Raw genomic sequence first — 21,081 nt, 5'->3', positions numbered from 1 at the left:
TTAAGATAATTAACGTGGCAGGTTAGGAGACTTACTGTAGGTTAAGGTTAGGAAACGGTTTAGGGGTATGGTTAGCTAAAATGCTTCCGGTCTTAGCTGTACTCCCTCCAGTCACAACCCACTAGGCACACCACGCCATTTCAGTGTGGAAATGTGGGTAAAATTTGGTTGAGAGGTTGATCAATAAGATTTCAACCTTTATTCACTCACTCATAAAGACACCCAGAGGTTTGTTGAATTCCCAATGTCTTATCACTATGCTTTCAGCCATATAAAAGCACAACGAAATTCCATTGGAAAAACAATGTCTGAATTTTGATTTAGTTGTAATTTAAATCTGTTATCGCTGCTGCTTCAAGCATTTAAAAGCACAACAAAGTTCAAATGGGAATACCTTGTCAGATATTTTGGATTTATACAACAACTTAATGTGTTATTACTGTGCTTCATCTAAAACCACAAACCAATGACCTGGATTGCAGTTGAGATTACATTAAATATACATAGAGCAAGTGATCAATGCTGTTTGATATTCTGCACAGATTATTATAGCACTTGTAAAGCTCTCCACAGACCTGTGACCTCTGCATGCTATCTTGAAACATGCACACTTTCTATGATTACATAAGAACATTTTGTTACAGTAGGCTAACCTCAAAATGTCACCATTGACGTGTGACTCATTTTAAAGTTGAATAAATGTTGTTTCGTTTGTAAGAGCCTTGACTTCAGGCTATTTACTGTATAACAAAAGTAATATTGAATTGTGTTTGGTTGACAACACAACCAAATATCAAAATGTAAGGATATCTAATGCTTGGATAGTTTCATCTGAGCCACTGGCTTAATTCTATTCTTTAAACTTTATTTTGGGTTTAGTTGGAGATGTGAATCCAACCTATCATTAGTTAACTTGTCGACAAGTTAATAGGTTATTTACTGTTTTGCAAAAGTGATGTTGAATTGTGTTTGGTTGTCACTGACTTAATCCGGCTTTTATTCTAGTTTGTCTATAAATGAATAATTGATATGTTGGTTTCATGTCTCCATCTCAACCATGAACCAAAGTTAAAGAATAGGACCAAATCAAACTTTATTTAAAGTGCATTTAAAGTTTGATTAGATTATATCTAGTCCTATTCTTTAACTTCAATCTTTGGTTGAGATGGAGACGTGAATCCAACATATAAATTATTAATTAGTAGACAAACTGTAATTAAAGCCAGACTAAGTCAGTGGCACAGATGGAACTATCCAAGCAGAAGATACATCTCCTTCAAATGTTGATATTTGGTTGCGTTGCCAACCACACTATGCAATATCCAGTTTGTCTATAAATTAATAATTGATATGTTTTATTCACGTCTCCATCTCAACCAAAAATGTAAGTTCAAGAATAAGACTAAATCTAATCTAACTTTAAATGCACTTTAAATAAAGTTTGACTTAATCCTATTCTTTAACTTCAATTTTTGGTTGAGATAGAGGTGAATCCAACATATTTATGATTAACTTGAAGATTACATTTGAAATCTACCAAATCTATGTATTATCTATTTTTAGTTGAAGCCTGGGTTGAACTGAAACAATAGCTGTTGATGTCTTTGCAAATGCTATATAGGCCTAAATAGTATCATTGATGATACAGTGTATGACTTATGAAGTATGTTTACATTTCATTTACTTTGTTAAACCTACCCATTGGAATGACTTCGATAGCAACAGCAAATATATTTAGCTATTAGAAGATCTCTCAATAATCATTCCTACGATAAATCTAATGATCTATCAGTGATAGTAGACAGTGACAAATATTAAAGCTAGGCTTGGTTAAAACCCAGAATGGGAGACCAAATGAATGGCTGTAGATAAATCAACTCTCCAGCTTATTGTATTTTGCTGATTGTGGATATAACATTGAAGATCTGACATTGTTACAAATTCAACATATTTTAGCACATACAAGGTATGTCTATGTTGAAAATTGGTTACAATGATGACATAACCCTGTGGTTGAAATTTCACCCCAATTTCACCCTCAAAACAACATTGATGATTTTTGTTCAAATCCAATGTATTTTCCACGTAGATTCCACGTCACAATACGTTGACAAATTATGTCGAAAGAACGTTGATTCAACCAGCTTGTGCCCAGTGGAAACCTGTTGAGTCTGACCGTTGATATAGCCGCCCACACATAGGCCTACTGTTATTACTATGACAAACCCTCATGTGAAAGGAACGATGTGTTCTCTTTAGTTAAATATTTATTTTGTTTTTGAATCATTCGCAAATTCTTATCCTTGTAGAATGAAATGCTGTGCTGGAAACTGTAGCCGACTCGGTGGGCCTGCGATTGCTCCGAGCTTTGAACATTTGTCATGATCAGAGTCGCACTGAAGCAGTAAATAGATCTATAGGTGAACAAGAGCGGGTACTGTTATGGAAATGAACCAATTAAGCCTCAAACATGAGTTGTGTTTCAAGTGTTTCTACACAAGCGACTCACCTTGAATTCCACGGACAGTTGAGGGGTATATTCAAGGGTCCAAAGCGCCCGCACCAAGGATGCCAACTGTGTGGTCACCTCACCCCTGGCAAGTTGCGCTTCCTCGTTTTTTACAATTCCGTTTACTCTCCCCTGACACAAATCAGACTTGTATTGTTCCAAACCAAGGTACTCGGCCAGCAGGTCCGTATTACTGAGGCACTGAACCACCGCATTCATGAAACAAGTGTTTCCATGATTCTTCAACCCAAGGACTCCGGGAGTTTTGTCGCCGTAGCACCACGACAGCCTGTCTTTTATAGATCCATGAGAAGACAAGGTTGAGGCGCTCTTCTTCACCTTAATCTCCCTCGAGACCTGAAGTTCATCTTTATTAAAATTCCCTGAGGTGGCACTCAACGTGCACGCGGCGCTGTCTCTGAACCCGCCATCATCATCCTCACCGTCAGGAGGCTCGACGTCGCCAAAGTGTGCCAAAGTTCCCAAAGTTTTCAGTATCCTGCTCATAAAATTCCCAACGGACTTCAACGATTTCCTTCTGAAAAGCTTCCCGGCTTTGTATTTCTTCTCTTTGCGTTTTGTAGATTTGGTTTTCATGGACTGTTTCCTCATTTTATTTTCCTTATGGTTATCCATGGTGGTTGATTATTTACCAGGTAACAAGTGAAAACGAAGCAACTACTGAAGCAATAGACTCCTACCTGTCTGCCCCTACCCCTCCTCCTCTCGAAACCACTCCGGTCTCCGCTAATAGACAATACCGAGGTTTAGGCACATGACTAAACAATGTCCCTCAGACATTCCGGTAATTCCCGCCAGGTCTCGGCGCGCCCTTGTCATACTGTTTCTCTGGTAAAATGGTGAAGCAGCGGGCACCTGTAACCAGTAACCACCGTGTAGGTGACTTGTCTTCAACTCCATGGTCCTCGGTCGTAGTGAGGCGCAGTACTTCCTCGTCGTTTACTAGGTCCTCAAACACATACAGCTGTCTTTCTCTCCCTCCCTCGCCACTCCGAGCGCTGCTGGAGTGGTTTTCTGTTTGGTGGATAGTGCGCGTTATTCCCGCCCTCATACAATTTTAGACTATATTAAATCAAATCAAATGTTATTGGTCACATACAAGTGTTTAGCTGATGTTATTGGGGGTGTTGCGAAATGCTTGTGCTTCTAGTTCCGACAGTGCAGCAATATCTAACAAGTAATATCTATCAATGTAACAACATATACCCAATACACACAAATCTAAGTAAAGGGATGGAATTTAGAATATATAAATACTTGGACAAGCAATGTCAGAGCGGCATAGACTAAGATACAGTAGAAAAGTATAGAATACAGTATATACATATGAGATGAGTAATGCAAGATATGTAAACATTATTAAAGTGGCATTATTAAAGTGACTAGTGTTCTATTTATTAAAGTGTTCCACATTGAAGGTGGCGCACGTAGTGAGAGGACTCTGAAACTGATGGATATTAGGTTTATTGACAACTTAAACAAGCTTGCTGACACTCATTTAGTAACAGGCTTATAAGCTTCCCTTATAATTAGATGCACGATAAGGACTATTGTGAATTGTTTAATCAAAACTATTACACGCGTTCTGTAGGCCTATATTAACAAATACTGAACCTATTTTGTATCAGAGCAATTCAAGGTCTGCACTGTACAGTACCATTTCTTTCCTTTTTTACTATTATCTATATTGGCATGATTCGAGTAGGCTACGGTGCATGTCCTCTGTTACAACATGGTCCCACCGGAAAAAGAATGATATTTTTGAGGTGTGTAGGAGCCCCCTACTGTTTTAGGCAGAGATTGTTCTGCATCCTGGTGATGGCACACTAATAGACTGCCCCTGCACTATCCTATCCTCTGATGGAATGCCTCGTCTAGTAATGCACTGTTGGAGATTTTACTGCACTGTTAGGAGATATTACTGCACTGTTGGAGATATTACTGCACTGTTGGAGCTAGAAACATAAGCATTTTTCTGCACCTGCGATTACGTCTGCAAATCTGTGTACACGACCAATCAACTTTGATTGGATTATTCATCACGACTATCAAACAAATGTCCTAAAAATTATTTTGTCAGGCTGGCATATCCCCCTGCCTCACTGCAATCTGGAGACACACACACGTGGAGGAATCAAATGATGGGAAAAACACAGAGAATAAATGGTCTTAATGCTACTTGGTAGTGCATGTTTTGTACCGCAGAGGACATACACTGCTGATATTCTCAATCAGTTTCGGTTTTAATTTCACAGCTCGCCAAGACCATAGATTGGATTTAGTGATCCATATGTGCTGATTTACTCAAGCAGATGTATAATATTCATATTTCTCTTGCAATATTTTTATAACCTCACGTATTATTGCAGTGTAATCGGAAACCTTGTATTTCTGAGTAGTCTGCACTCTGCAGTCCCCGCTTCCAAACTTCTGCAATGAGTCAAACTCAAACTCTTCCATATAGGGGTATACATTACTCTGATCGTATAGCGTGGCCTCCTGAGTATTCAGTGTGTGTGCGTGCGTTCATGGGCAGTTGGATGGGATGCCCTATTTTACAGAGCTGGTGTGTAGGTTATGTTTTGCTGACTTGGTCTGTCCATAGCGTACTGCAGGTTTGCTCTCTTTTTGTGGGTAGCGGACTAGTGGGGTAGCTATTAATTCTTGCGTTTTGAGCTTCTGAGCAGTCGAGAGGTGAATGCGTTTGGGAAGATGGAGGCATTCCAAGAGGCTCGCTGGTCACACACACACCACATGCACATATACATACACACACCTGAGCGCGCGCACACACACACCTACACCTTACCGAAGTCTCTGGGGAATCTCCAGTGATAGATTAGCTGACAGCAGCGGTGTGCTAAAGTGCCTGTGAATCTGGGCTTCGTCGTCTCTCTTTCTCTTCTTTACCACACGACACGCATATAAGACAGTCATATCTGTATGAAATATGCATTTAATGTACTGTGTAGCCTGCCTTTTTACATTCACTGCGTATTAATGGGAAAAAGGGGGATGACACAATCACTTCTGTTCTTCCCATAGAAAATCAGAGAGAATGCTATTCAAGGTTATGATGAGCAGATGAGTATCTTTATGTGACTACAATATCCAGCTTTGCATTGATGACGTTAAGAGTCCATAAGTCGAATCTTTAAGTTAATTCCATGCATATTAGAACATGTGTGTCTGCCAAGTTTGTTGATACAGTACATTAGAGTATGGTGAATACCACACAAAAAATATGCAATTACCTTCAACAAGCAAAATGTAGCTAGTAATGCATACTTCAGACAATATCGCACAATCAAAATTATTTCAATTTATTTTCATGAATGAATGAAACATTTGCTCTATAAAGGCATTACTGGCAGTGTTTCATGACTTCTTCGGAGTTGTTTGGTGTGAGGACAGGTGTGTATTGGGACTGGGCAGGGTCAAGGTCAAAAGTTAGGTAGGTGGGTCAAAGGTCATAGGGTCATGTTTTTTTTCAACTCTGCTCTCCTGGCATCCGGGAGGCACTCTAGGGAGAGGGGGGATGGGGGTACCTCCACCGGAGCACGGCCCCGTCGGCACTGGTGCTCACCATGCTCCTGTTGTTGGAGGAGATCGTGACGCTGGTGATGCTGCCGCTGTGGCCGACGCCCACATGGGTCACCTCGCCCTCCGAGTAGTCCCACACCTTCACCAGCTTCTCGTCTCCACCTGAAGTGGGCCAGCAGAGACACATAATACCATGTTCATTTCTACTGCAAATCCTACAAACATTGATCCAACCACATGCTGGGTGAAGTCACGCTCAACCAAGTGCTCTTCACGATAGTCCCAAGCTATTGAGAGTCGATACAGGGATATTTAATGGACAGACCATGTGCTGTCAATGATTTATGGTAGTCAACAGTAGCCTAGTCCTAGATCTGTTGGAGCTGTGCCAACTCCTTGGTCAATGTCACGCCAAATAGTTGGCGAGATCACAAATCAACTCATGCTCTACCTCTTCAACTCTGCCAACAAAACCAATGTAAAGGGTACTGTACCAGTGACAAAGTGCTGTCCGTTCTGTGAGATGTGCATGCCATTGATGGCTCCTGACAGGGAGCCCTCCAGTTCTCTGATGGCTGAGCCGTCATACACCTCCCAGTAACCAATCTGGGAAAGAAGAAGGCCATTCAGGTATATGGAAGATATAAAATGAAAGCCCTCATCTCTGTGCACTATTTGCATCAGCTGGTATCAAAACCTGGGGGAGTACAGAAATTTCTCTCTTTGGCAGCAGGTTATTGCTGTGGCGGGGGGTATCATGGTCAACATATAATTATGATTTTAACGCTTTATCTGTAGTAATTTCACATACTGATTCTTTCTGACCCAAAACTTTTACATATAAGACTTGTCAGATTAGTTTATTAAACATATTCTATGTAAAATTACAAGAAATTATGAAAATGACCATGTATCCCTTTGTTATAGTAAGTATGAATGCCACTCCTTGTATGCCTTCTGTTCGTTCATAGTATAGTAATTCTGCCTCACTGAATTATCTATCTTCATTATTCCACTATATGTAAATGAGGCCGGAGAAAGTCTATCAAGTTTTCGTGCGCCCGCCACAGTTAAAACAACATGTTTGTGACTCTAAATGAGAGTTAATCGTCCCAAGGGTTTGCAGCTGTCAAAGACTTGCGCCTCTCAAAGGCTCAATTGTTATTTGAAGTTTATTTACAGCCGCACAGTAACACCACAATCTCCACACACACACAAGCGAGGTCCTTTCTTGTTATTTTTATGACAAAGCTAATTACAACTACAAACTAACTGACGCATATGAGAGGACATTAAAATGCAGCATGTGAGTGCTTCTTCAGAACCATTTGTGATTTTAAGTATTGGAACTGGCCAAACTGATTGTACCTGGAAATTAATGATTTCTTTATATGCACAACGGGCTTTATTAACTGAAAATCTAATCATCAACGAGTCAATGTTTAGGCTATAGAGTGAATATTACAATAACCAACACAATCTCCTCACACAGAAGTGGGAAAATGTCTAGTATATCTGAATAAACCAGTTCAAAGGATTCATCAGAAAGGTGTCGGTCTATCAGAAAAAAACTACAGTTGTATGCAATGAAACAAGTAATGTTACATGGGAGAGAGCTCAGACTAGCATTTATGAGAATAGCTTCTTGGACTGGATTTCATCTCTTAGTAAGACCACAAACATAATGCATTATGGGACTGAGGAAATGTAATCTCACAAAGACATATCAAATACAGTTTGTAATAATGGGATTGAAGAGAAACAAATGGCAAAAAAACAACAAGGTATTTATAGTTTTAAAAATGAAAAACAGTGCTCAAAGCAAAGAGGCAGCCTAAGAGACACATTTCTGTGGGATGGTAAAAAATACTTTTGTACCTCAATATAATTTAAATTCAATGGAAAAGCTTACTGACTGGAAAACACATTTGTTAGACATTATTGAGAAATACACAACAGTCAGGACTGTTCTTCAGTATAATTCAATTAAAATAGAAAGGCTCAAGGTTCTTTGCATGCATCATTCATTGTGAAAATATATGGTCAACATAATGACCAACAACTATAATTTAGGCATACATGATATTTTTTCAATATGATTGAAATTAAATGGAAAAATCCAAAGTTCTTTGCGTGCATTCATTCACTTTATGAAATAACATTTTTGGTCAGCATAATGAAAGAAAGAAAAACCCCTCAATACCAGCAGCAACTAGCTTACATGATTTGAATCTTAATCAAATCACTGGCTATCATATGAGGTGAGACATGACACAGCCAAAAAAGTGAGAGGGAGAAGAGTTAGCCCAGTAGCAGACACAACGCTCCCTCTCTCCAGTATAGTTTGTGTTGTGTCATATAGGGAATGGGTTCAAATCCAGTTTGATTCTCTAGTCACGACCTCTCTCCCCTCTCCTGGTGTCATGGAGGGCTTATTTGAGACCAGCACCTGTGTGAGAGTGGCCGAGTCACCCTCACCCATCTGTGTTCCCTCCCTTCTTCTGTGGAACCTGGCTGCCATCCACGGCAACATCCACCAGAAATTAATTACATCCAAGGCTAGCATGTGGCTACTGCTAGCATTGCTTTAGCCTTCAATGCAACCTAACTCTCCTATTCAAGGAGAGTTAGGTTGAAGCATTAGGTTGCTGAGAGAAGGACACACTGAATTGACTGGCTTGAATTGTGAAGATGACCACACAATGTATTTTCATAATGAGCCAATCTAATGGTTTTCTACCTAAAGTTGCAAAGGAAATCTATGTAATAAACACAAGAGAACAGCAAAATAGACAAAAGAGTGTGGCGGTAGAGCAGGAACTATAGCAGCATCTAGTGGTCAAAATATGGTACTTTCACACTTCTTTATTGTAAATAATGCAAGTGACTTCAATGATTCATTTCTCTAAACAGGGGGAAAAAACATCACCAGATTCACAGGGAATACATTACAGTATGGAGAAGCAGTACTCCAAGCCACAGCTTCATTCTACTTGTCAAACAGAGAACTGATACTGTATACTGGTTGTTGGGGTGGGATTGGCATGGGGTGTGTGGGGCCCGTGGGTGGCTTTTTTTTTGGGGGGGGGGGATACCTAATTTTTCTCATTAGTAAGAAGAGGTTTGGTCCAAATTGGATGTGGGGTACTATATTTATTGAATATTATCGGAATCCTATCAATTAAAAGGGCCAATTTGGATGCAATCAATTAGCTTAATTTCTCAGATACAACATTTAATTTCAGCAAAATAATGTTTCAGGAATGCTAATCTTAACTGTTTCTAACGACAGAAACAATTTCAGAACAATCTGAGAGGGTGGGTGTCATGGCTTGCTGAAATGACATGGAACGACTCTTGCTTTAAAGGCACAGTGCAGTCAAAAACATGATTTTTCTGTATTTTATATATATTTACACACTATGAGGTTGGAATAATACTGTAAAATTGTGAACATGATAATGATGCCCTTTTAGTGTAAGAGCTGTTTGAAAAGATCGCTTGAAATTTCTGCCTGTTTTGATGGGATGGAGTTTTGGCCAGGCGGTTTAAGTTAATAGACCAATAACAAAGATAATTTCAAACCTCTCTGCCAATAATATCTAGTTTTCAGGTTACATATCCCTCCAATTAGGCTTGTCCAATTTGCCACTCACTCAGACCACTCTCTCAGACCACTCTCAAACAGTCCAAGCAAAATTCTTGCTTGAGAAATTTCTCTTTGCTAAGCAGCAATTATTTATTATTTTTGACCATTTAAATTTAAAACATTCACAGTAAAGTGCTTGTTGTTACCCAGAAATGATTGATATTTAGATAAAAACGGCTGCATTGGAACTTTAAATTCTAATTGCCTAGCAACAATAGCTTCAGCTATAGGTCCTACAATCATTACAATGCATTCATTGAAAGCTACACCACTGTGCCAAATCGAGATTAAATGTCTAGTCTTTTGTGAAATCTTATGGTACAGAATGTGTTGTGTAATTTCAATACCAATATGTTGAAAACATGAATACATGCTGTGCCAAGATTAGTCTACATTTTCATTCTGTTGTGTGTAGAGTGTTCCACCAATATGTTGAGGCAATACATCACTAAGGACAGTAACCCACTTATGAAGGGCTGTACACCGATAAAGCCTTCTTAGCTACTGTGTGGGCTTCCATTTATCCCGATGCTACGCTCAGCCATGTATTTGTCCATGCTAATCCATTTACACATACAGTACCTCTCGCCAACAAAATATAATCCCCCTCTTTTAATTGAACATCTCAAAGACATTAGTCAAACAAAGACGTTATAGGACGTTCAAGAGCTCTCTCTTTAAAACGGAATACTTCAGAAGGTCTTTATTGTCCTATTAGTGCTGGACAATGGGAAGGCCACAGAAGCCTATATACCATGCCTCTGATAACTGACATGCCACAATAGCTAATAATAAATAACACAGGATCAATCCCAAGACCCTGATGGCCCTACATCACAATCAGCCCGAACTGGAACCAACACCCAGGAGTGCTGGGTCATCATCCCAAGAGGCTTCTGGCTGACCCCACCACAGAACCACCAGCAGCAGTAGTCCGTTCTGTTGTCTCCGTCCATCCGACAGACTGGAGAGTGTGAAGCTGTCCCCAAAGACCCTCTACCACTGACTGAACTCTGAGCCAAGGAGCTGCTGCATCCAATGCCTCTCTTCCTGTCCCCTTCCCCCTCTTTCTCTCTCTCTCTCTCTCTGTCTCTCTCTCTCTCTGTCTCTCTCTCTCTCTTTCTTTCTTCCCCCCCCCATCTCACTCAAAGTGTGTTTGTGTGTGCGTGTGTATCTGTGTGTGTTACTGTTTGCTCACCCCAGACAGAGCGCCTGTGTCCTGGAGCGAGCAGATGGCGTATCTGGCACACGGGCACTTGGATGGCATAGGCGGGCATCGCATCCGCAGGAAGGCGCGAGAGCCAGAGCACTCTCTTTCTAGTCTCGCTCTTTTTTCCTCTCCTCATTTTCTCAGTCTCTCTTTTTTCAGTCTCAGCGCATTCACAGTGCTCGCTAATCAGTACAGTTTGTCCTCACCTCACAGCATGGTGTTGAGCCAACAATACGGGCCTTATTAGTCTGTAGAGCTTGTGATGAGTGGATATTAAGGTGCATAGTGAAGAGGGGCTATGGTGAACCTCGGCTCGCACCTAATGTAACTCAGTTTTTATTCTAGGTAATCAAGGCGTAAAGAGGTGTTACATACACCTGGGAGCATGGCTGCTCTATCGTAGCTTATTATGACTGGTAAAAAAGGTTTGGAAACATTTCAAAACACGACACAGCTGACGTGTGCATGTGTACAAGCTTGACATGGCCTTTCTACAGCACATCAATCCTCGTCTCTCTAACAGAGCTCATCTCGAACATCTAACATCTGGAGATGAGATGAAGGCTAACAAGGATGCCTCAATACGGAGGACAGCTTTCTCTAACTTTCCATGACTGGCGACTGGGGACCATACGCTGCACAGTGAAATCATCAGCTAGCTACAGTGTGCTGTGCCAGTGAGTCTTGGCACCAAGAGGGACCTGAGTCTTTTCTAATTCCAAACCTTTCTGTCGGTGCCACTGGTGATGATCTGGTACTCCTCAGGGTGGTAACACACACTTCTGAACAGAGTGTTGGCCAGGACCATCTGATTCCTCACAAAACGCCTGCAGCGGGAGGAGGAGAGAGGGAGAGGAAGGGAGAGGGGAAGTTAGAGAAGCAGGGAGGGTACCAGGGAGCGAGAGAGGGGGGAGGGGGGAGGAGAGATGAGACTTGAAAGGAATGTTGAATACAGGAAACACATGAATGGAGGAGTGGTATTAATGGTAGTGGTAGTGGTAGTAATTATGTGTTGAAAGCCTCTCACAGTGGGAAGCCAATGCAATCACACAGAGAGGGGTGAAGGATTAAGGGCATGGGGTAAAGAAGTGTTTGTGTGTGTGTGTGTGTGTGTGTGTGTGTGTGTGTGTGTGTGTGTGTGTGTGTGTGTACAGTGTGTGTACAGTGTGTGTACAGTGTATGTGTGTGCATGCTTGCACATCTACATGCGTTTATGGATTTGAGCATGCATACATCCATGTGTGTGTGTGTGTATAGTATATGTGTGTGTGTGTATGTGTGTGTGTGTCTGTGTGTGCGTGCTTGCACATCTACATGTGTTTATGGATTTGAGCATGCATACATCCATGCATGTGTGTGTGTATAGTATGTGTGTGTGTGTACATGTGTGTGTGTGTGTGTGTGTGTATATACATGAGAATGTGCATTTGAACTCACACCAAGTCCCAGATGATGCAGGCCCCATCCGAGCTGGCGGTGACACACTCCTTGTCGTTGCTCTTGATCTTGATGCTGGTGACGGTGGCTTTGTGCTCCTTCATGGTCTCAATGAGCCGGTGAGAGCCCTGCAGGATCTCCCACACACGCACCTGCAACAGGCCAGAGAGGGGCACTAGGACTCACTACAATGAAACTGTTGAGGAACACCACTAAAACCTTGTTATAAATATGTATGTAATAATATGTGTTTTTTGTGAGTTTTTTTGTGAGAAAGATGGGGGGAAAAGGAAGAGCTTCAAACATTTGTTCAAATGTCACATTCAAGTGGTGGTTAATTAATACTGGTGGTTCTTAATCTATGCTCTCTATTTAAATATAGACTAAAAGGTGTCCTCTGCCATGCCAGGTTGACTTTTCATCTGACCTGTCCCTCTCCTCCTCCACTAATGATCCTCTTGCAGTCCCTGGTGCCAGCGATGGCAGTCACGCCCATGCTGTGGGCATTGTGGATGACCAGCATGGCTCTGCCAGTCTCTGGGGCAAACACACGGATCTTCCCATCGTTCCAGGCTGTAAAACAATACATTCGATGGGAATAGTCGATACATGACATTCCTATGTATTTCTATATTAAGATTGTGCTATAATGTGTTATGATGATAGCCTGGTTCCAGATCTATTTGTGCTATCATGCCAAACACTGTGGCCATCCGGCAGTCTTTGACATGATGGCCCAAACAGACTGGTACCCAGGCTACTGTGAAGACTGTGGGCTCAGTTCCTTACATTGGACGTGTCTCTTAACTGTAAATGGCTGGAATGAAAATGTACAGTAATGGATCAAACCATTTATTATTATCATGATTCAACATTCAAGGCTCCAACAATGAGAAGGAATATCAGGCGCATTCACACCCTCGCATTAAAAACACTGTCATTATCTTACAGGCTAGTGTGCTCCATAATAATTGATGCTAGTCCATCATCGTTATAACTTAAGACAATGCCATACGCTGCATTGATGACGTACCATCCCTCCCTAGTGTAGTGCTAGCCACATCAGGGTTGTGGTTTTGATTCCCGCATGGACCACATATACTGTGTGTGTGTGTGTGTGTGTGTGTGTGTGTGTGTGTCTATGCGTCTGTGTGTGTGTACTGTATGTGCAAGTGTGTGTATGCGTGTGGGTGCACTTAGTTGTGTGTGTTCATTTTTTGAATGACCCCATTGGCAAACAGAACTACTATTGGTTCCTGCCTACCGCTGATGATGCTGTGTCCGTCGATCATGAAGTCCAGGGCGTTGCAGGTCATGTTGGGGACGGAGATCCGCAGCAGCTCCTTGGAGGTCTCGGCGTGCCACACTCTGATGTCATCCTGGGAACACGTGGCAAACAGCTCCGACGAGCCACTGGGAGAGAATCAGAAACATCACTGGAATAAGTTTGGGGCCAGTCAATCTGCACTTTAGTCCATGGAACAGGAGTTACTTTGGACCGGAGCCATAGGCTATAATACATGTTTATGCTTTAAACATGGTCATATCGCCCTCTAGTGGGAGTAAATGGGCAATGACGGCAAAGCATGAAGGAGGACGAAAGCAATGTTGTTTTAGGCAGTCTCTCTTGACAGCATGTTTGAGGTGGAGATAGGTAAAGACAGCTATATATGTGAGGTGACATATGGCAATCAGGTAGTAGTGATAACAGAATGTGCTATAAAACACTATTGTGGGGAAAAAAAGGGAATCATGTACAGTATGTAATCTTGTCTCTAAATGGGTGCCTATATTTTGAAGGGTGTCACTCACAAAGGGAAGGCCACGTCTTTGACTGCACTGTTGTGACTGGTGGCGATCAACTCCTCTTTGAAGTCTGTGTAGCCAAAACGGTAGATCTGAGCCGCCTCCGTTCCTGCAAAGAACTGGTGGCCCTCGCCTCTCACAGCGATGGACGTCACTCCCCCCTCCAACTGAACCTTCCTATGAGGGTTAGATGATGAATGGCAGAATGCCGCATGGAGTACATTATGTATTTCTACACATAGCGTTAAAAGGCCCACTCCGTAATAAAAAATGTAAACTAAATCTCAGCCCCACCTCTTGGTTTACCATCAAATCTAATCAAATGTATTTATAAAGCCCTTCGTACATCCGCTGATATCTCAAAGTGCTGTACAGAAACTCAGCCTAAAACCCCAAACAGCAAGCAATGCAGGTGTACAAGCACGGTGGCTAGGAAAAACTCCCTAGAAGCCATGAAGCTGACGGGCTGAAGAAATGTAACCACTCTAATGTATAGGCTAAGCTACAGTATGGATGCAATATGACAGTTGGTGGGTCGCGGCCCAAATTTGGGTCGTGGGAGGTTTTGAATGGGACGGCAAAAAAATACTTGGTTCTGAATTGAAACTACTAATACCAGGTAGAAAGTGTGTATAAATTATAATCAACATACATTTTTTTATAATTTATTCTCCTAATTTTTTTATTGTATTGTTTTTATTTGATCACAGTATTTATATATACAGTTATTAGCTGCGCTATTCAGCAGATTTGGTTAATTTTGTGGTCTCAAACAAGTGAGCTTGCCAACATTCTTCATCAAGAATATGAGCAAAATGGATTTATTGACAATGAAAAATGTGTGAATGTTGTTCGCTTGTCTAATATACACTGAACAGGAAGCCTGGGTCATCCGGACCTCAGGAATATGACGTGACCGATACAATCGGTCAGTCAAAGTGCCCACCTTGCAATCTGCTTGATTCCCAGTCTGTCACGTCCTGACCATGATAAGCTGTTATTTTCTATGGTAGAGTAGGTCAGGGTGTGACAGAGGGGTTTTCTAGTTTAGTTTTTTCTATGTTGTTATGTTCTAGTTTTGTATTTCTATGTTGGGTTGTTCTAGTTTTTGTATGTTGGGCTTTGTTTGAGATGATCTCCAATTAGAGGCAGCTGGTCATCGTTGTCTCTAATTGGAGGTCATATTTAAGTTGGTGTTTGTCCCACCTGGGTTTGTGGGAGATTAATTTTGAGTAGTGTATGTTTCACCTCTGCATCACAGTTTGTTGTTTTTGTCATTCAGTTTATTTATGTATTGCATAGTTTCACAGTGTAAATAAAATGTGGAACGACACACACGCTGCACTTTGGTCCGCTCATTCCTACGACAGGCGTGACACAGTCATGAGAAATCCATAGATTAGGGCCTAATGAATTTCTTTTAATTGATTGATTTCCTTATATGAACTGCGACTCAGTAAAATTGTTGAAATTGTTGCGTTTATATATTTGTTCAGTATATATTTTGAATTCTCACACATGATCACTCTATATCTACCCCTGGATTGTTATTTCTTGATTTCTTGTTTTGATTATTTGTGTATTAGTATTGTATTTGAGAGACATTCTACTGCACTGTTGGAGCTAGTAACATAAGCATTTCACTGCACCAGCAAATCTGTGTACGCAACCAATAACCTTTCATTTGATTTTGAATTTATATAGACAACTTGATATCTTGTCTGTCAACCTGCAGTACTTACTTACTTGATGGTTTTGAAGTTAGGTCCCGAGCACAAAGTGAACATGCCATCCCCAGAGCCCACCAGGATGTCCCCAGACTTCAGCACCTTCAATGTGTTGACACCCTGCACCAAAAAGACAAGAGGGACAGCTGTACCAAATGTCAACTACAGTAGGATCTCAGAGATATGAACATGTGGAGGTCACTCAGGACACTGAATAAACCCACCTTGCTGAATTTCTGTTTTCGTGGCCCACAGCTGTTGAGGAGGCGGGTCTTCAGGTTGACCTTCAGGATGTCACCACTTGTGGTTCCGCAGTAAAAGAAAAGGTCGTCGTCTGGGATCTGTGATGCAACGGGGTCCCCTTAGAAATAAGCTTTCCGTCTCCACCTGTACTACTTTGAGAGGCTGCTTGATATGCCGGGAAATTCTTTATCTTTATCTTAATTCAGAGATCAATTGACCTCAGACAACAATTGCCATGTGAATAAAATAACAGGAACCTGAATTTGTGTGTTTACAGATTTCCTCATTAATAAACCATAACAAGTATTGATGAATAGTTCACCTTTGCTTTGTCTCAAAAAGTATTTTGAGTGGTTGAGAATGGGTCGTACAAAATCATTTTGGGGGGCATTTGGCACCATTGTGCAATTTACTCACTGGTTGAATTAATGTTGTTTACACATAATTTCAATGAAATTACGCTGAACCAACGTGGAATAGACGTTGAATTGACATCTGTGCCCAGTGGGTACTCAGTCAGTACCGCTATTACTTTGAGCTGTGTCTGCTTTCTATGGTTTAGCACACCTCAATGCATTTGACAATCCTCTTCAGCTGTCCTGTCTGGCATTCCGTAGGCCGGATCTTCCTATTTGGAAGGTCTAGCTCCCAAACACGCATCGTTCCACTACAGGGAAACAACATATTACAAGTGTGTTAATTCGAAAGTATTAATAATAAACTATTTATTTAATAATTCTGCATCGTGTTCAAGTCCAATAAAGATCAGTTCTGATTGACAAAGTAATACTCTATTCTAACAGCAACCCAGAGTCTCTGTAAGTCACTCACTTGCCGGCGGAGATGAAGACGGTGTCGCTGTGGTTGGTGTACTTGATGGTGAGGCAGTGGCCTGCACTGTGGGCAGAGGCCGGGCTCCCACAGATCGCTTCTTTGCTCTCAAGGTTCCACACCACAATGCTGAAAACACAAACCATTCACATTTACAGCCATTCTCTAGTATAACCTACAAATTACTGTTGAAATTCTTCCAATGTGAAAGTAGTTTTTAAAGTGACACAATCATCCAAAGCCTGTTGGATCTAACCAATCGAATCATCTAATCAAAGGTCTGAGGACCAGGTGATTAGTAGGATAAGGTGTGTTATAGAGGGACTGGAACAAAATGCTGCTACATTAAAGTACCTCTTACCTTCCATCATCCTGTCCACCCAGGGAGACAAGGTACTTGTCATTGGGGGAGAAGGCAAGTTCCTCCACCTTCGCTTTGTGGAGCTGTAGTCTGGCGTGGATCGCTCTCTTCTCATAATCCCAGATGATCAGATCAGCCTGGAACAACATAGATTAACAATGTAATCTACTGCCATTCATTTGTTTCCTACGTTCAACATTCATCTGTAGCCTCTTCCTCCGTGCCTCCATCCTACTGTGTCTGTCTGTACGTCTGCCGTTATGTCTGTCTGTCTGCCTCTCACTGATATCAAGAGGCGAAACCTGACTGCTCTCATAATACTAGAACGTTTCACTGTCTTTAGCTTACCTTGAAGCCCATGAAGGTGACCTGTCCAGAAGCGATGTAGCGTCCGCTTTTGGACACAGTGACACAGGAGACGTTGTTGGTGTGTCCATGGAGGAACTCCTGTTTGCCATCTTTCAGGCTCTTCAAAATAACAGTGCAACCAAGAGGATAGATTAAGTGTTCTCTGTCTGGGTGCACTCTGAGGCCAGAAAATACATGTCCTGTCAAAAAAAATTGTAAAAGCAAGTAAAGATATGCTTTAGACAAGAACTAAAGATGAGGACATGATTATGATTTAACCTACTCATCTGAAGGATTCAGGAGAAACTCATCAAGGTAAACAAACATGATGGATAGATTAGAGTTTTGAAGGAATCTTCTGAATACTTTCCATAAACTGAACAGCACATGACAAATTATTTAGTTATCTTCAGACACATTGAAAAGATGACAAACCAGCTGAAAGCCCCACTAGCAACAAGCAACAGTAGTAGCTGGTACAGGTAGCTACCATAGCATGCCCTGATCCTAGTGACAACAGCCATATCACCAAGGGCAACAAATAACGTTAGCTAACGTTAGTATTACTTGTTACCAGATACCTTGGTTAGCTCAGCTGAATATGTTAGCTAGCTAGCTAAATAGGCTGGCAGGATATTTTACATTACCATTGAACCCAATTACAGCCTCCAGCTCAAGCCGTGGAATATCTTGTGCATCTCCAGCCATGATTCAACACAATTGCACCTCTTTTTTACTTTGAAGGTGTTTACACCAAGTCTTCAAGCTTGTAAAATCTTATCGAGCTTCAGCTATCTTTCACTCATTTGCCATCTCGACAAACAAACGTTGCCTAGCAACTTAACCATTTGTTTAGGTCAGTTTCTATGGTGATGTAGTAGTTTTATCATGCATTTGGGTGTGTGTTTGGAGTGTGATTGGTCCATAGAGATCGGTTTTGTCTAGAAGGGTTACAGCTTTTGTCAAAATTGACTTTTCGTAGCAGGTTTAAGAAAACTTGCATAGCAGGTTAGGAGAATTAACGTAGCAGGTTAGGAAAAGGGTTAGGGTAAGAGTTAGCTATAATGCAAAAATGCAACAACAAAAAAATACAGAAGCTGTATTCCATGTAGACATGGCAAAAGATCCTATTAAATTAGAAACCCTCAAAATTCCAGAATGGAGTGAAAATGGAAGCTATTGTGGTCAGGGAGAAATCCAAACCAGTCTGGAATGAATATGCAATAAAGGCATAGGTGATGCACTTCCTGCTTTTACTTACGCAGGAAAATAAAAGGTAAGGCATATGATATCAGAAATTATGTAATATAAGTATTGTCAACCTAAAATATTATCATATAATTATAAATACAGTTTATATGGAGAGGTTTTATACACATTTTCTGTATAAATAGCCTATAACATTAACATAAATAGACCATAATAAATGTCTAAATTTGGATTTTATTCTAAAGTGTTATTATATGATACAATATCAATACTTGTTGCAATTACAACTTGTCTAAGTCCTATCATCAACTGATTGTTTGAACGGAATGTTGGCATATTGGCAGTTATTTAGAAACATTTATGGGATCACTCCTCTAAAAACTGTCTGGTTAGCTAACAAACATACAGTACAGATAATCTATAAATTCATTGTTTTACACTATTATCAGAGCATTGGCAAAACATGGTTGACTAACTCCCTTACCAAAATGTCTGACACTTTATATTACCATCATAAGATGGTTAATGTCCATTCTAGTATTCTAAGTCCTAATTCTATGGATTGGTCACTGCCAGGGAGCGAGACAGTATCACGCCTGCTCCCGCTTCCCGTCTCTGACGCTCGAGGGCGCCAGGATGCCCTTCATTACGCACACCTGTCACCATCATTACACGCATCAGCACTCATTGGACTCACCTGGACCCCTTCACGTTTTGATTGCCTTCCCTATATCTGTCTGTTTCCTCTGTTTCATCCCTGTGTCAACATTATTGTGGTTTCCGTTTCCCCTGTCCAGACGCTGTCCGTATTCTGTCTCTGTCCTGTTCCTGTCCGTGGTTATTAAATGTTTACTCCCTGTACCTGCTTCTCGTCTCCAGCGTCGATCCTTACACAGAGCCAGTTTAAGAAATGTTTCCAAATTAATAAAAAATGAAAAGCTGAAATGTCTTGAGTTAGTAAGTATTCAACATGTTTGTTATGGCAAGCCACAATTAGTTCAGGAAATAAAAATGTACAAGTCACAATAAGTTGCATGGACTCACTCCGTGTGCAATACCCCATTTCTGTACCCCACACATACAATTATCTGTAAGGTCCCTCAGTTGAGCACTGAATTTAGAGTACAGATTTAACCACAAAGACCAGGGAGGTTTTCCGATCGTTCGCAAAGAAGGGCACCTATTGGTAGTTGGGTAAAAAAAACTACGGACATTGAATATTCCTTTTGAGGATGGTGCAGTTATTAATTTAACACTTTGGATGGTGTATCAATACACCCAGTCAATGGTGATTTTAAAACACAGAGTTTAATGGCTGTGATAGGAGATAACTGAGGATGGATCAACAACACAAACATAAATCCACAATACTAACATAAATTACAGTGTAAAAAGAAGGAAGCTTGTACAGAATAAAAATAAATAAATTAAACATGCATCCTGTTTGCAACAAGGCACTAAAGTAATACTGCAAAAAATGTGGCAAAGAAATTAACTTTTTGTCCTGAATATTATGTTTGGGGTAAATCCAACACAACACATCACTGAGTACCACTCTTCATATTTTCAAACATGGTGGTGCTGCATCGTGTTATGGGTATGCTTGTCATCGGCATGAACTAGGGAGTTTTTTTTAGGATAAAAATAAACGTAAAAGAGCTAAGCACAGGCAAAATCCTAGAGAAAAACCTGGTTCAGTCTACTTTCCAACAGACACAGGGAGACAAATTCACTTTTCAGCAGGACAATAACCTAAAACAGTGGTGGAGTGGCCTAGTTACAGTTTTGACTTAAATTGTCTTGAAAATCCATGGCAAGACTTGAAAATGGCTGTCTAGCAATGATCAACAACCAACTTGACAGAGCTTGACACATTCTTTTTAAAGAATAATGGTCAAATATTGTACAATCCACGTGTGCAAAGCTCTTAGAGACTTACCCAGAAAGACTCACAGCTGTAATAGCTGCCAAAGGTGATTGTAACATGTATTGACTCAGGGGGTTGAATACTTATCTAATCAAGATATATTACTGTTTTATTTTCCAATAATAATAATAACGTTTTTCACTTTCAGATTACAGAGTATTTTGTGTAGATATTTTACAAAAAATGTAAATTAAATTAAGTAGAATCACACTTTGTAACACAACAATATGTGGAAAAAGTCAAGGGGTGTGAATACTTTC

General features: G+C 40.8%; 2 protein-coding genes across 3 annotated transcripts in view; both read right to left on the bottom strand.

The window, feature by feature from the left end:
* The window catches only part of LOC115178534 (ubiquitin carboxyl-terminal hydrolase 43), a 149,355-nt gene extending 145,829 nt beyond the window's left edge, over window positions 1-3,526 (bottom strand). For both annotated transcript variants that reach the window (XM_029739781.1, XM_029739782.1), the window contains exon 1: window positions 2,510-3,526. In XM_029739781.1, the coding sequence (XP_029595641.1) occupies window positions 2,510-3,145 (636 nt within the window). In that variant the 5' untranslated portion in view covers window positions 3,146-3,526. The remainder of the gene's footprint in view (window positions 1-2,509) is intronic.
* A 2,306-nt stretch (window positions 3,527-5,832) lies between these two features.
* cfap52 (cilia and flagella associated protein 52) lies at window positions 5,833-18,558 on the bottom strand. Its single transcript, XM_029739947.1, has 14 exons — window positions 18,333-18,558; window positions 17,686-17,885; window positions 17,338-17,474; window positions 16,977-17,105; window positions 16,713-16,812; window positions 16,127-16,243; window positions 15,922-16,022; window positions 14,182-14,352; window positions 13,634-13,782; window positions 12,797-12,942; window positions 12,370-12,521; window positions 11,657-11,759; window positions 6,568-6,679; window positions 5,833-6,235 (listed from the first exon to the last, which is right to left on the bottom strand). Exons 1-14 carry the CDS (start codon window positions 18,391-18,393, stop codon window positions 6,054-6,056), a joined length of 1,860 nt encoding a protein of 619 aa, XP_029595807.1. The 5' UTR covers window positions 18,394-18,558; the 3' UTR covers window positions 5,833-6,053.
* Window positions 18,559-21,081: the final 2,523 nt, after the last annotated feature.

The sequence above is a fragment of the Salmo trutta genome, chromosome 38, assembly GCF_901001165.1.
Source record: "Salmo trutta chromosome 38, fSalTru1.1, whole genome shotgun sequence".
In the NCBI taxonomy this organism is placed as follows: Eukaryota; Metazoa; Chordata; class Actinopteri; order Salmoniformes; family Salmonidae; genus Salmo; species Salmo trutta.
Note: the sequence above shows the minus strand (reverse complement) of the source record. Positions and strands in the feature narration are given on the sequence as shown.